Source organism: Leuciscus leuciscus (genome assembly GCF_965113295.1).
Source record: "Leuciscus leuciscus genome assembly, chromosome: 21".
Lineage (NCBI taxonomy): Eukaryota > Metazoa > Chordata > Actinopteri > Cypriniformes > Leuciscidae > Leuciscus > Leuciscus leuciscus.
In genome coordinates this window covers 120,225-137,247 of record NC_138745.1, presented here as the reverse complement: position 1 = coordinate 137,247, position 17,023 = coordinate 120,225, and the positions used below count along the sequence as shown (strand labels likewise).

Sequence of the window (17,023 nt, the reverse complement as noted above, 5' to 3'; positions counted from 1 at the left end):
ATAAAGGACAAAGAGAAACATGTTCTTTTAGATGCACCGGTTTCCACTGAAGGTTTATTTGGAGATGCAGTTAATAATGCTGTAGCTAAAGCTCAAGAAGCTTCAAAACAGGCAGCTGCACTTCAGAAACTTCTCCCCCGCCGTTCTTTCATTGAGGCTGCTGAGCGGGAGCAGCCTCACTCATCTAAAAAGAGCGCTGAGCACCGTGCCACTCAGAAACAAAGCGTTTCCTCCCGTGCTCCCCCACAAAAATCTCGGGGAAACGGAGGGCGCTCTCAAACCCAGCAGTCTTCGAGGGGTAAAACGGATCTGCGGACCGTTATTACCGCCAAGAAGGCTGCTGGGAAAAAGTCCTGATGTCTGAGGGCTCAGGACAAATGAGGTTGGTCCCCCCCCCCCCGAAGTAGAGCGCCCAACACCTCTTTTTACGGTGCCCGTCTCTCTTCGGTGCCCTCAGGGGACCGGTCTGCCAACCCTGCCGCCTCCGGTGTTTCAGGGCGCAGCGGTCTCCGGCGAGCACATATCTCAAGGACCACCCGGAAACGTAGTGGCCTCGGGATGCCCGCCCCCTCTGAGGAGGGTGTTAGAGCAGTCTGTTCAGTCGTTCCCTGCCGGTGCGCCGTTACAGGGCAACGAACCGACTACTCAACAGCAGGAGAAAAATACGGTGCCGTCTCTCTTCGGTGCCCTCAGGGGACCGGTCTGCCAACCCTGCCGCCTCCGGTGTTTCAGGGCGCAGCGGTCTCCGGCGAGCACATATCTCAAGGACCACCCGGAAACGTAGTGGCCTCGGGATGCCCGCCCCCTCTGAGGAGGGTGTTAGAGCAGTCTGTTCAGTCGTTCCCTGCCGGTGCGCCGTTACAGGGCGACGAACCGACTACTCAACAACAACACAATCCAGAAACCAGTCTTGAGAGGCTGGTACCTCTAGTAGAATCTTTGACAGCGTGGAAGCTACTGTCAAATGTTTCTCGTTGGGTCCTGCAGACCGTGGAAAAAGGGTATCAGATACAATTCTAGAAACGCCCACCTTGGTTTATGGGGGTCCTGCCCACAGTGGTGGGCCCCGAGCAGGTTCTGGTTATGGAACAGGAAGTAAACACTCTGTTAGAGAAAGGGGCCATAGAATATGTACCTCCCTCCAACAGGGAAACCGGGTTTTACAGCCGGTACTTCATAGTTCCATGACTCGGAATAAACGAGTCAGTCATGCAGCTCAAGTTCAAAATGTTAACATTGAGACAAATCGTGCCACAGATCAGGTCCGAGGACTGGTTTGTCACGATAGATCTCAAGGACGCATATTTCCATCCGTCCGTGTCATTGGAAGTTCCTGAGGTTTGCTTTCGGGGGCAAAGCATACCAATATCGAGTTCTTCCATTCGGCCTGGCTTTATCACCCCGCACTTTCACCAAATGCGTGGATGCAGCTCTGGCGCCTCTGCGCCTCCGGGGTATTCGCATCACGAACTACATCGACGATTGGTTGATTTTAGCTCAGTCGCATCAGATGGCGGTTCAACATCGAGATGTTGTTCTCGCCCATATGAAAGAGTTGGGGTTACGGCTGAACGCCAAGAAGAGTGTGCTTTCTCCATTTAGAGGACCACTTTTTTAGGCGTGGTTTGGGATTCAGTGTCGATGCAGGCGCGCCTGTCACCGCCACGCATAGATTCCATCCTGGCAGCTGTGAAAAGTGTAAAGCTAGGCCAGCTACTCACTGTCAAACAGTTCCAGAGACTGTTGGGTCTCATGGCAGCAGCTTCCAACGGGATACCTTTTGGACTACTGCACATGAGGCCCCTGCAGTGGTGGCTCAGGACCAGAGGGTTTTCCCCGAGGGGCAACCCATTTCGCACAATCAAGGTCACGCGGCGATGCCTACGTGCCTTGGTTATGTGGAAGAAACCTTGGTTCCTGTCCCAGGGCCCAGTGCTGGGAGCTCCTTGTCGTCGCAAACTGCTAACGACGGATGCTTCCCTCACGGGTTGGGGAGCGATCCTGGAGGGTCGCTCATCTCAAGGTCTGTGGGAAGACCATCATCGTTCCTGGCATATCAATCGCCTAGAGATGTTAGCTGTCTTCCGGGCTCTGAGGAGCTTTATCACAGATCTCAGGGGACACCATGTGTTAGTGCATACGGACAACACGTCGGTAGTCGCCTATATAAATCACCAAGGGGGTTTGCGCTCACGCCCATTATGCTATCTGGCACGCCATATCCTCTTGTGGTCCCAGGGGAAGTTACTGTCTCTCAGGGCAGCTTACATCCCCGGGGTCCAGAATGTAGGAGCAGACACTCTGTCGAGACAGGGGCTGAGGCCCGGGGAATGGAGGCTCCACCCCGAGGTGGTGGAGCTGATATGGAGGGAGTTTGGCCAAGCGCAAGTGGATCTGTTTGCGTCTCGAGAGACGTCTCACTGTCCACTTTGGTTCTCCCTCACGCATCCAGCTCCTCTGGGACTGGATGCTATGGTGCAGAAGTGGCCGAGGCTACGTCTGTACGCTTTTCCCCCAGTTGCTCTGCTCCCAGGAGTTCTGGAGAGAGTTCGCAGGGACCGGGTTTGCCTGCTTCTTATAGCCCCGCGCTGGCCGGGCAGAGTATGGTTTCCCGATCTTGTGTCGCTCCTCGACGGGCCTCCTCTGGAGCTACCCGTCAGGAGGGACCTTCTGTCCCAGGCAGAGGGCTCGATAGTTCACCCTCGGCCAGAACTGTGGAACCTGTGGGCTTGGCCTCTGAGGGGGCCCAGCTCATAGAGTCAGGTCTCTCAACTGAGGTTGTTGAGACCATTCTACAGTCCAGATCTCCCTCCACGAGGAAACTTTATGCCCTGAACTGGAGAGTATTCACTTCTTTGCGTAGTGACCGTCGGTTGGATCCAGTCAACTGCCCAATTGGTACAGTTCTGGAGTTCCTGCAGGACCGGCTCACTGCAGGTCTGACCCCGTCCACTTTAAAGGTTTTTGTGGTGGCCGTAGGTGCTTACCACAGTCCTTTGGGTGGAATGTCTGTGGGGAAAGACCCTTTGGTATCTCGTTTCCCTCGTGGCTCTTGGAGGCCTTCTGTCCTCCTCCCTTTCGAAATCGGACCAGGAGGCGAATAATTTGCTTTGCCCTGTTCGGGCGTTAGACGCATATGTCCACAGAGCTGCCCTGTGGCGGAAAAGCGATCAATTGTTTGTATGCTTTGGGTCCCCTAACAAGGGAGGTCCAGTGTCTAAGCAAAGGATGAGCAAGTGGGTGGTTGAGACTATCTCACTTGCTTATGAGGCGGCTGGGCAGCCTTCTCCTTGGGCTGTCCGGTCGCACTCTACTAGGAGTATGGCGGCCTCTAAGGCCCTTATATCAGGAGTATCTTTGCAGGATGTTTGTGATGCGGCAGGCTGGTCCTCACCGCACACCTTCGTCAGGTGCTACTCTTTAGACCTAGACTCTACTCCAGGGTCTCAGGTTTTGTCTTCCTAGTGCTGCTCACTTGATTTCACACAGGACAGACATTTGTAGCTATGGTGGCGTTGGTATAGACGTTCCCCATAGCGTCAATTTCGCCGCAACGCGAGTTCCCTTGAAAGGGAACGCCTCGGTTACGACTGTAACCTCGGTTCCCTGAAGAGGGAACGAGCGTTGCGTCGCCTTGCCATATCTCCTTCATGCCTGTCAGCACGACTTCAGACTCTACGAAGCTTTCGTTTTCTGTTTCGGGCTGGCTTTTATAGCTTCCTGGTACGTGACGTCACCCGCCTCTGACGTTCCGCCACACCATTGGACTGATTTTACATGTGCTTCAAGACGTCATCACGCAAAGCGTTCCCCATAGCGTCAATTTCGACGCAACGCTCGTTCCCTCTTCAGGGAACCGAGGTTACAGTCGTAACCGAGGCGTTCAGTGGTTTAACCCACTAGACCACCATCTCCTTCCCACTGTTGCCTTGACTTTTGGCTTGCTTAGTTGGGGATATTTAATATTTAACCTCAGGTTTTATTCTGCCTTCAGGTGGATGATGATGCAATTTTCTTCTAGAAAGAAACTTTGTTGTATTATTGTCATGTTATGACTGTGAAGCTGCTTTGATACAATCTGTATTGTAAAAAGCGCAATATAAATAAAGGTGACTTGACTTAACTTGACTAGTCACTGAGTTGACTAAACACCACCTAAAAGTGTCCGCAAGAAGATTAAAAAATTTGGACATTTTTATAGACAGGAGAAGGGATATTCTGATGTTTACTGTGTACAGAATTTTCCAAACTCATCGGACACATGAAGTTTCAATCTAACCCAAGCCGATCTGAGAAAGCAGCAGGTGTTAGACATCTGCCATTATTTCACCACTGGGTGTCAGTGCTATTCTAAACTAGTGATCGCAACACTGAAGTGTGTGAGAACAGATAACATCAGTATGAACATTTATTTATTTATTTGAAATAAATATTTTAATCACTATTCTGTCTCATTTTTCATTGTCAATCTTTTTACTATTTACATGTTTATGCCCAAAGTGCTTAATTAAGATTCAAAGTCATTGTCCTCTACGCTGTGTGCGTTACTGTTTAAAGGTAGGGTAGGTAGGATTTTTATAAAAAACTTTTTTTCAAATTTGTTTAAACTGTCTTTATATACCAATACATAATTAAAATGTAAGTGCTCTGAAAAAGAGAGTATAAAAATCGAGTGACTGTAGACCTTTTAATCTGCAATAAACACAGCTCATTATTTCCATCCGGGACGAAACAATTGATTGGTTTGGGCGACTGTCACTCTCTCTCGCAACCATGGCTACCACCACGGTTGCTACAAGATCTGCCCATATGCGCGCACCCGTTTGCTTTGAGGAGTGCAAGAGAGGCGCGGAACCTACGAAGAGTAAAATTATGGCAGAGAAAGAGCATTCAAAATTCAAAGCACCTGCATATGCAGTCAGCGAAGGCAAAAACTACTTCCTCGGACCCTGGTTGCCCGCACTCTTGAACGACCTCCTCTGCTTCGCCCTCGACCCTGGACCTGTCCTCGAACCGACGATGCGGTACTTGTCTCCGGAGTGTAAAGTTAGTCCTCATCAGAGTCAACAATGTTTTCATCATGGAAACTCTTACATGCAAAACACCGTATATGTTATGAATCTTACACAAAATTCACCTTCATCACAGTTTAACTGATGGTAATGGAAAAACGTGTATCAATGCAACATGTTTTTAGCTTTGCCTTATAAATATAGCTCGTTACCGAATCAAACAAAATATATTTTAAACTTTACCAGTATCGATATGCTAGCTTGATAGTGAGTACTAAAAGCCATCTTATTTTTATATTTATAGTGATAAAGTTAGGTATTTTATTACATGTGATTCTGACATGATGTCACTGCATGCACTGCACGCTCCTTCCTCTCCACTCGTCTCAGGTAAATAAATAAGTAAATAAATGCGTCTTCCAGCTGAGCCTGAGCGTTTGGCGTCACGCGTTCATGTGTTTTGGGGGCGTGGCTTTGGAAGGAGCTCAGAAGGGTGGGGGTGGAGTGAATGGAAATAATGAGCTGTGTTTACAACAGTCGTGGGAGGTCTACAGTTTTTATACTCTCTTTTTCAGAGTACTTACATTTTAATTATGTATTGGTATATAAAGACATTTTAAACAATTTTGGAATGTTTTTTTTTTTGAAAAATCCTACCTACCCTGCCTTTAAGATGAATTAAATTCATCTAGCCTATTTTACATCTCCCTAGATGTAATAAGAATGCGGAAGTAGTTGTGCAAGTGGTCCATTAGCTGTCAAAGAAGGCACCAGTGTGAATTCAATATTACACATTGAATGCAATTACATGCAAAGTATCATTTATCATGTGCAAAAAAATGTCTAGCTTAATCATATCAATCATCAATGGAAGGAACAGTGAGACTCTTTCATCAAGCAACTTATTTTTTTACTAGCTACAATCTGAGTACAATATACCCATCATAAAAACAGCATTTTGATTTAACAAAGTTCTTACACATGAATTATAAGAATAAGGACAAATGATTAATCATCATGCAATTCAAAACATTTGGATATAATATTCCATTTCATTTGGTTGAATATAGGTTATATTTACTTTGTAGATTACATAGGCAGGTTAGTAGGCAGAAAATATGTGAAACTCTAAGGCACAAATTAATGTTATTTTGTGTTGATACAGATTGTCTTCTTTTACATCTAAATGCAATGGCATGCTGTGAATATTCTTGTTTTGGTTGATTGAGAAGACATACAGTACAGACAGAAGAAAACAATGATGGTGATATAGTGCCATCTGCTGGTACATCAAGCAATCTCTCATACAGACATCTCAAATGCAAGCCACAGGGTAATATAGTGCACTGCTCTTTGGGTGTGGCTTTCAAAAGAAGTAACTCTTTTATAAATAATGAATAATCTTGCATTGGAGACACAGAATGAGGTAAATACACAAGTGCAAATTGTATTTCACTTTTGCAGGCATAAAGATTCAAGTATTCTGGTAAATAGTAAAAAAATAAAAACAACAAAACAACAAAAAACTGTATCCCTGAAATAGAGAATCAAATTCTAAATACATTTCCAACATGCACCTGTTTTGTTTTTTACAATTGCATGTATTGTATTTCAAGGTGATTTCCAACATTCAAATAGGAAGTAGGAAGGTGAAAGACTGATAGAATAAATAATAAAGGTAAAATAATATTAAATCTAACTTTGTTACCTAAATAAGGACTTGAATGCAACATTTTTACATCAAATCCAGCTCAAACTGCGTCACGGCAGAGAGTAAAAACATTAAGAAACAGATAGTTACAGTGACATTACCTTGACGTAAAAAAAATAAAAAATAATTATACATCAACTTGTAGTTTTTTTTTTGTATTCATGCAGGTTTCATATAGTTTTGAAAAACGGATGCCATTCTCACTAATTTTGAATAAATTACGAATAAATTAAGACAAAAAAATTTGTGTAAAAATAAAAACAAGTAGGGAAACAATTACAGAGTCAAACTGATAAAAGTAAAAGCAGAATTGAGTCAGATTTCACTCAGATCTTCTCAATCTCTTGGCATTCTGGTGGATCAGTCAGACTTTGCGATTGTTGACTATATTTAGGACGTCCATTAGCTGTATCTTTCTTATTCCACTCCTCAGTGATCTCTGCCAGTGTCCTCCCTTTGGTTTCAGGTAAAGTGAAACTGATAAAAAGACAAGCAGCCACACAAACAGCGCAGAAGGGAATGAAGCAGAACTGTCCCAGTCCATTAACTATGAATGGAAACGCCATTCCTATGATGAAGAGATTAAGCCACATCATGGATCCGGCAATCATGTAAGCTGCGGGACGTGTCAGTTGGTCAAAGAGCTCGGCTGGGAGGATCCCGGTGACTCCTGCGGGACCCATGCCAAAACTGAAGATGTAGGCGAACACGCAGGCCATACTCAGATACGGCATGCCGGCCACTTTGCCCTCCAGCGAGAGAGCAACAGTGAAGACCACCGCCCAGCAAGACATGAACAGATACCCGCCTGCGAGGAGTAACCTGCGTCCAACATTCTCAATCAGCAGATTACAGGCCAAAGCGGAAGTGAACTCACAGGCACCCGTGCCGATTGTGACATACTGAATCTTGTCCATTGGAATACCGGCTTCCTGAAAGATATAGGAGGCATAGAAGTAAATTGAATCATTTCCACACAGCATCATGGCACTGCTGGCAACCATTACAATGCAGAGCTGCCTGCGGAGACTTCTGTCTCGGATCAGTTCCCACAGTGTCTTGGCATGGGCATCACCTGCTCCTGCCCGCTCCTGGAGAATCTCTTCCATCTCTTCAGTGAAAACACTGCACGCTCTGAGGCGTTTCAGGGCCTGACCGCACGCCTCTCTATCCCCTCGGTCAATGAGCAAGTAACGCGGGCTCTCTGGAAACCAGGGCAAGGTGATTAGCTGTACTAGTCCGGGGAGAGCATTGCTTGCCAGTAGATAAGGCCAGAGAAACTCACTCCCCAAAACTTCAGTCAGACCCATTATCTGGCCCATCAGGATCCCTAGAGCAGTGAAAACAGCCGAGGAAAAGGCAACAGCACCTCTCAGGTTCTTAGGTGCACTTTCTCCGAAGTACATGGGCTGGACGTTCATACTAACACCAGCATTTACCCCCACAAGCAGACGTGCCAGAATGATCATCTCAAAGGACTCAGCCGAGCGACTGCTCAGAGCCAGGACTGCACTCAGAAAGAGAAAGCTGTTGTTCAGCAGAAGGGAACCCTTCCGTCCAAACTTAATAGCCATTGGGCCAGCAAGCAGGGATCCCAAAAGTCCTCCGAGTGAGTAAGTGGAAACAATAAAGGTCCATATCAGTGTCACCTGACTAGGCTCAAGAGCTGTACCCCATCTTTCCATACAGGTCTCATTAATGAACTTCTGAATATAAGATGTGGGTGCATTAATGATAGAAATATTATAGCCATACTGAAAAGTGCCACCAATGGCTGCAGAGCACACAGTTAATGCAAGAGTGCGTGTGCACCCTCCTTGCTTCTTAGTTTCATTCATTTTTTAAATAAATAAATAAATTCTTATTTATATAGTCAAAAGAAAGAAGTAACTCACATGTAAATATCTATGCCATTATTGACCAATTATAAAAATATCTAGCAGGAAAACAGGCACGTGCTGTCCCCGGTGCTCTCCTGTCATTGAACTGTGCGTTGCAGCTGGAGCACTTCCTCAAAAATGACGTCAGTCTGTCGCTCTTTCAAAATAAGAGTCCTTTTGTGTGTAATATAATTACAGTTCCAATGAACACAGTAAAACGACCCTCAGGTGAAAGACTCAATAAGCCTTTCTTAAACTATAAACACTTTAAACCTTCTGACAGTGATCTTGAAGTGGTGATATCATGACTGCAGTTACTCTCAGATCATAAACTGGGGAACAATAGTCCATTAAATACATGGAAGAAGGGAAGAAAAAGAAAGAGGAGAAAAATAAGAAGGGACTTTCAGAGAGACTACTTTACTAATGTTTGTGCTGAATAATCCTGCATTTATATTACACTGTTTCCTATTGCAGGCACTCTTCAACACGTGGGTTCGAATCCAGCCAAAGACCTTGTTCATAATATTTTGGATTGAATTAAATAAACAAAATTGTTGAATGCATACTGTTCCCAGGTTAATAAAACATATGAATGCAATTCATTTGTTGTCTTTTTGACACTCTTTCTTGAATAATAAAATATACCATATTCAGTCACTTGCACATTTGTTAGTTCTAGGCAAGGCAAGGCAAGTTTATTTATATAGCACATTTCATACACAATGGCAATTCAAAGTGCTTTACATAGAATACATTTAAATAATAAAAAGAAATATGAATAATTAAAACAGTTTCGAAAAATTAAATAAAATACAGTACAGTACAGTACAAACAGTCGGACGAACAGCGGCACAGTGCTCATTCAGTGAATGCATAGGTAAACAGAAGTGTTTTGAGTCTGAATGTGAATGTGATTACTGTAGGAGCACATCTGATCTCTTCTGGAAGCTGGTTCCAGTTGCAGCTGACATAATAGCTAAAAGCGGACTCGCCATGCTTAGAGTGAACCCTTGGTATTTCTAGCTGATATGATCCTAATGATCTGAGTGATCCGTTGGGTTTATATTCAGTGAGCATATCTGCAATGTATTGAGGTCCTAGGCCATTGAATGATTTATATACCAGTAATAATACTTTAAAATCAATCCTAAATGTAACTGGGAGCCAGTGTAAAGACCTGAGGACTGGTGTGATGTGTTCATATGTTCTGGTTCTGCTCAGCATTCTGTATGAGCTGACACTGTCTCATAGTGTTTTTGGGAAAGCCAGTGAGGAGTCCATTACAATAATCCACCCTGCTGGTGATGAAAGCATGAAAAGTTTCTCTAAGTCTTGTCTGGAAACAAAGCATCTAATTCTTGCAATATTTTTGAGATGATAGTATGCTGATTTAGTTATTGCTTTGACATGACTACTGAAACTAAGGTCTGACTCTAGTGTCACACCAAGATTCCTGACTTGATGTTTAGTTGTTTGACCCCTAGAGTGAAGGTATGCGTTCACCTTGAAAACTTCATCTTTGTTTCCAAACGCAAGGACTTCAGTTTTGTCTTTGTTTAACTGAAGAAAGTTTTGACACATCCAACTGTTGACTTCATCAATGCATCGGCACAGGGAGTCAATGGGGCTGTAATCGTTAGGCGATAGGGCTAAGTACAGCTGTGTGTCGTCTGCATAGCTGTGGTAAGCAATTTGGTTCTTTCTCATTATTTGGCTCATTGGGAGCATATACAGGTTGAACAGGAGTGGCGCAAGAATTGAGCCTTGAGGGACTCCGCATGTCATGGATGTCCACTCAGACTTATGGTCTCCTATACTCACATAATAACCTCTCCCATCTAAGTATGACCTGAACCATTTTAGGACTATCCCAGAAAGCCTCACCCAGTTTTCCAGCCTGTCCAGAAGTATGTTATGATCGACAGTGTCAGATGCAGCACTGAGGTCGAGTAGTACCAGCACTGATAATTTGCCTGAATCAGTATTTAAGCGAATATTGTTAATTATCTTTATGAGCGCTGTCTCTGTGCTCTGTGCTTTAAAACTGAAGCTCAGCAAACATCAATCCTCAGAATGTCCTGTTGTGTACTTTTGTGAAGTTCAGAGTCGACTAGTGATGGGTGAAACGAAGCTTTTCAAAGCTCTGAATCAACTGAACAAAATGATTCAGTGTTTCGAATCGTTGGAATCCTGCTGGTCAGAACAGGGAATGCAGTAACTCAGGCCAAACTTGCACTAAAACAGCTTTTACAAACACATGCAAATGTTTTATTGAAAGTATAATCCGTCAGATGCAGTGAACTAAACATCTAATAAGATTAAATATCAGGTGTCTGTATAATATCCGTCACACACACTGATGTCTATATGAGGATTTATTACACAGTTATTCTGACGTGATATTTCAGTGACAGAAGTTCAGCTGTGTTATTAATGTAATGAAGAGAAAATAAGAGACTCTATAACATCTCACTGTTACTGATTTATCATGAAGCTCAAAGCATTATGGGTAGAATCTCTCTACAGTCTATTCTCATTCATCAACAGTTTCACTGATGATCTATCATGAACCTTAAACCCAGGATAGAGCGGCTGAGTGAATGTGGTCTTCTCTTTGTGTATGAGGCTCATTGTGTCTCCGTCGACGCTGTAGAAGGACAGAGTTCCTGCACTGTGATCCACATACACTCCTACTCTACGATTGGACTCTACAGGGAAATCAGTCTTTATGCCATTGTACCAGAATGAGTATTTGGAGGAAGAGCAGAACAAACTCCAGGACTGATCATTTTGTCCAAACGAACACTCTTTACCCAGTCCCTTCCTGCTGATGCTCTTATATGACACTGATATATACACAATAACACCACTCCACTCAATCTCCCAGTAAAAGCGTCCACTCACACTCTCTCTACACAACACCTGAGGAAAATTATCAAATCTGTCTGGATGATCAGGATACGACTGGGGTGTGCCAGTGTTAGTAATCACTCTGTTCCCCTCAGACAGACGGAGCCATACATTCGCTGTGTACAGATCCAGAGTGAGCTGACGGGAATCTGATGGAGATAAAACACATCACAATCAGGAATTATGAATCTGATCTTTTAATGTATCTGAACTCTTCATGTTCAGTATATCAGCAGTGTCTCAGTGCAGTTTAATCATCATTCACATGATCAACTCTAAAACTCTTCTGTCATGTTTTCTTTCAGCTTCTACAGGAAGAACATGAACACACTCAGTGAGTTTCTCTGCTTGTTTTCTGACTTACATTGAAGGAAGTCGCTCCTGGTCTCGGGATCAGTGACTGTGGAAATCAACAGACATGAAGAGTGTGATTATCATGACAAGAGAAAGTAATCCTGCATCCATTACTAACACATGCAGAAATCCTCCAACACAGAAGATACTGTATTTAGAGATGTCTCTGCTGTTTACAGAGCCCAGATCCTGACACAACCACTGTTGAGGGTTTGATATTATTGACATGTCACCATATTTGATTTGGCTTCTGTAGACATGAACTGATCACAGATTTGATGAGAGGGAATATGGTTAATCATATTAATCATATACAAAGTAATCATATTGCTTTATAAGACTTGGATTAAAGCTCAACCTCCTTTTTATTCTTTTTCAAAGAGACATCAATTGATCAATACATGTCTAATGCTCAATCATTTTAATCATTCTACTGCTTATTATGAGAATTTCTGTGAATACATGAAAGCCACATTTTAGTTCTAATTATTAAAATCATAAAAATGCATCATTGATGTTTGGTTTTAAATGCTGATATCACAAAATCATATCTCTTAAATTCTTAAAAACATATTGTTATCAGATATTCATTCGACTCCTGGTATCAATAGAATCAGCAGTATTTAAATGTGTGATTTTAACAGTAAATATCAAAAGTTTCCTTCATGTTCACAAATGCATTGTTGTAAATAGTGTCTACTTAAAGTCACAGAGTATGGGGATTTAATGTCAGATATACTGGTTTTAATTATTGGCTTAAAGCATGTTCAACTCGTTCAAGTATTTGCAATAAGACAAACTGACAACAGAGAATACGGTGAGTTGTGTTGTCTGTAATATTGCTGTCATGATGTGGTGAACTAATTCATACACTATATTAAGCTTTAATATGCTAAAATATTGAATCTGTTCTCGTCTTTCTCATTTTATCATTGAACAGCCTGGTCCCATTGTTAATACGTAGGTATTAATACGTAATTTTCAGAGACACAAAAATGTAAGTTTTTTGTACATGTGGATAGATGCTAAAATGTATAATGTGGACGTATCTGCAACATTTAAACGTAGCATTATTACATTTTTACAGCTACAGAACGTCACATATTTACAAATCTTACATAGCATAAAGATATCTGTATCATTTTCCTTTTACCTAAACATACCCTTTTTATACAGAATTTAAACAAAATAAAACGTAATGAACAGAGATGTGGCGGCATTTGGAAAATTTACATTTTAGAAACAATATAGCATTAAAAAGATGTTTTGAGCTGCTAGGTTAGGCCGCTATGCCTAACACATAACCATTTCTTCAAACTACGTAACGTTATGAAGAAAAACATAACAGACAGACAAGTGTAATCACAATCATTTATTTATTGTGAAAATGTCAAAAACGCCACCAAAAGTCGTTCATATGACGATGTGTCACAGTCGCAGTATGGATTCTAAAGAGTTGGATTACAGCGAGCGAATACAATTGATGTCTTTTGTGAATTTCTGATCTGTTTTGGTGTTATACGAGCGTATGGGACGCTCAGAGGGTTCGGTTAAGCTCTAGTAGAAATGGTGGTGGGAGTTTCCGATTAGAGAATCTGGAGCAAGAGAGCAGAAGGGTTTTAGTAGGGTTATTTCCTTTACAATGAACTTCTGCATGCTTTGCATTAATAATGATTATTATCAAAGAATATAATAATGAGATTTGTATTTGTTAAATATATTATTTATATTAATCATAATCATTTTGTTTTCAGGGATGACTGAGGTCTTTTTACATTGGGCTTAAAGGATTAGTTCACTTTCAAAAAACTGTTTTGCTGATAATTTACTCACCCTGATGTCATCCAAGATATCCATGTCTTTCTTTCTTCAGTCGAAAAGAAATTAAGGTTTTTGAGGAAAACATTTCAGGATTTTTCTTCATATAATGAACTTCAATGGCAACCAATGGTTTGAAGGTTCAAATGTCCGTCTCAATGCAGCGTCAAAGTCTCGACACGATCCCAGTCGAGAAATAAGGGTCTTATCTAGCGAAACGATCGGTCATTTTCTAAAAATATATATATATATATATACTTTTTAACCACAAATGCCTGTCTTGTACCATCTCTGAGATGCACCATGCATTGCGTCATCACGTTGGAAAGGTCATGCGTCACATCATCTATTTAAGTTATTTGTCTGTGTACTCCGGTTCAGAAAGGAGGGAAATTAAAACATCTTTGTTTTAATTTATTATTATAATTTTTTTTTATTATTATTTTTGTGACCTTTCCAACGTGATGACGTAATACGTGGCGCATCTCAGAGATGGTACAAGACAGGCATTTGTGGTTAAAAAGTGTATATATATATATATATTTTTTTTTTTTTTAAATGACCGATTGTTTTGCTAGATAAGACTCTTATTTCTTGACTGGGATCGTGTCGAGGCTTTGACGCTGCATTGAGATGGACATTTGAACCTTCAAACCGCTGGTTGCCATTGAAGTCCATTATATGGAGAAAACTTCGGGAACTTACTCCTCTCTGCTTTTCATCGAGTTTGGAAGACTGTGTTTGTCCTGTGCTGTGCTGTTTACCTTGGATTTACCTCAGAAGAACGCGATTTGAAGACAAGAAAGATGTAAGGTAAGAAATTCTTCATTATTAGTTCATGTTACTGTTGCATAAACTTCACATTGCAGTTGAACTGTTTCTAGATATATGGTGAATATTATAATATTTGGACCCGTGTTTACTGTTACTGTGTTTGTGGATATGTTCGATCGCGTTTGAAAAGCAAAACCAAACAAACAAAGGCTTCATGTTTTTACTATTATCTCATTTCATATCATCATAACGAATGGAAACATTTGAAGTAACATATGATAATCAAAATATTTTTCTCTAGCGTAGTTGTTACTGAAATCTTTTGGAAGATTTATATGCTGCTATAGGTTATTGTTATTATTATTTTATGCAGCACTGTGCATAGCCTATGCTTACAAGGCACAACAAACCTGGTGTTCATTATATTATAAATTGTTGGAAACATTTGTGTGTGTGTGTATTCTGTGAATTTTAAAAAGCAATTTTAACCAGAAAAATCTATATATTCCCTATAGTTTCTCTTGCTATCAGTATGTTCACTTTTTTTTTCTTTCAGGGACCAGATGCCACTGAGTCCTGCTGACTTCAACATTCACATGAGTCTCTGTATATGAACATGGTAAAGTGAAAATCAAACACCTTGGAAAGGTATGTACAATATTTTTAGGAATGGCACAAAGGTCTCTGTCTTTGGATGATTGTTTTCAATAGTGTGCTTTATTTGTCATTTGTTGTGTATATTTGGATTATGTTGTGTTGTAAATAAATCCAAACAATCAAAAAGCCATTCTTTTTTAAATATCCTCATTCTTTGTGCAAGGTTGCTCAGAATGATAGGGCCTGATCACTCATAATAGGGCCGTTAGGGGAGTGTCTTTGTCTTTCTCAGGTGTAAAGCTTACATATTAATGAGATGATCACGCCCCTTCGCATAAAGCTTTCTGACACAAAACACGTCTTAGAAATTTTAAATCAATATATTGTCTTCTCTGAATGAGCAGTCAGGATGATTTTCACATAGTTTTGGAGCAAATATTCTAGGCTACGTGATACAATTTTCAAAAGTCTTGTGAAGAAATAATCAGTATGGGTTTCATGACCTTATTTCAGTGACAATTTTTTTTTGTATTTTCACAAACCACGCATAAATGTCATTATCTCAAAACTACAAACTTTTACATATATGCTGCTGATATATTATTGTAGCAGAGTTTGTGCTGAATACAGTGTAATCAGACTTTAGCCATGAAAATGTCACAAGTAACAGAAATAAGCACAAATGTCAGAGCATGTCAGAACACCTCCAGGGCCCAGAAAACCCCTCAGACCCCAGAGGGTTAAGAGTCAACAGTTTTTGTGTTTTAAGTTGATTATTTGTTTTTGTGTTTGTGTTTAGTTTATGATTGTTGTTGTTTATTTATTTATTTTATTTTTATGTCAGCTATATCATCTGGTGCTCTTTGGTCTGTTTTAGTTAAATTTTCTGTTTTAATCTTTTTTTTTTTTAAATCACAGCTTCATCGGAATGGTACGAAACTTGGTGACTTTTACGTTACAGCATAAGAAGATAATCTTAACTAATTTTAGTGTCTTTGTTTATCCCGAGGCTTTCCCGCAGCCTGTCGGATCCAGGCCGTATCCAGATCTGATGAAGGACCTTTGCCTGGACCCGATGACAACGCAGTGCTGAAGTGCCAACTAGTCTCTCCCTATGGAGGATCCCTTTACCACTCTACAGATAAAGCGTTGTCTGGAAAATTCGTTCCCGACAACACATTTTTAATAAAGTTCAAGTATGTGCAAAGTATGGGTGGCGATGTGCCTGTGACGATCTTGCGAGACATCGGGTGCGATCTAACATGGCGGCGCCCTGAACGCAACTAAAACAAAAATAAACCGATCTGCTCCTCAGTTATCTACTATTACAACTTCCATCATCTTAAACACCAGAACTGGATCAAGAGACAATGTGGAAACCTTGGAAAAGTTTATAGATTACTACTTCAACAATTTGACCACCATGCCACAACCACAAAAGAAACATCCGCGGCGGGAATACTCAGCAGAGTCCGAGGATGGAACTACTACAACAATAGAGGTGGGTCTTCTAGAATCCATAAACAATAAACTGGCAATTCTTGAACTACTCCATCAAGACATCAAGGATCTTAAAACCAGCCTCGAATTCAGTCAATCCCAGATAGAGTCGTTGCAAAAAGCCAACAACGAAATGCATACACAAATATCAGAAATCACAACAATAGAATGTCTCTCAAACGAAAATAAACTATTGAAAGAATCCTTATTAGACATCCAGTGCCGCAATATGCGAGACAACCTGATCTTCTCTGGTATAGCAGAACAAATCCAAGATAACCCAGAACAAGCGATCAAAGATTTCATGCATTCTTCTCTCAAACTCCCAAAAGTACACTGCCTCGGATCTAACAACAATAAAAACGCCGACACTAAACGTCCGCGTCCCATCATTGCAAAATTTGAACATTACAAACAGAAAGAACTGGTCAAGAGCAAGGGCAAAGAACTGCGTGAAACTACCT

At 41.5% G+C, this 17,023-nt stretch overlaps 1 protein-coding gene and 1 long non-coding RNA gene across 2 annotated transcripts; both read right to left on the bottom strand.

Annotated features, from left to right (window-relative positions):
- Positions 1–5,900: 5,900 nt before the first annotated feature.
- LOC309484908 (solute carrier family 2, facilitated glucose transporter member 11-like) lies at positions 5,901–9,108 on the bottom strand. The gene has a single exon (XM_082151382.1). It carries the CDS (start codon positions 8,559–8,561, stop codon positions 7,050–7,052), a length of 1,512 nt encoding a protein of 503 aa, XP_082007508.1. The 5' UTR covers positions 8,562–9,108; the 3' UTR covers positions 5,901–7,049.
- Positions 9,109–10,963: 1,855 nt separating this feature from the next.
- Positions 10,964–12,905, bottom strand: LOC309485585. Its single transcript, XR_014201238.1, has 2 exons — positions 11,881–12,905; positions 10,964–11,665 (listed from the first exon to the last, which is right to left on the bottom strand). It is a non-coding gene; the product is annotated as an uncharacterized lncRNA (long non-coding RNA).
- Positions 12,906–17,023: the final 4,118 nt, after the last annotated feature.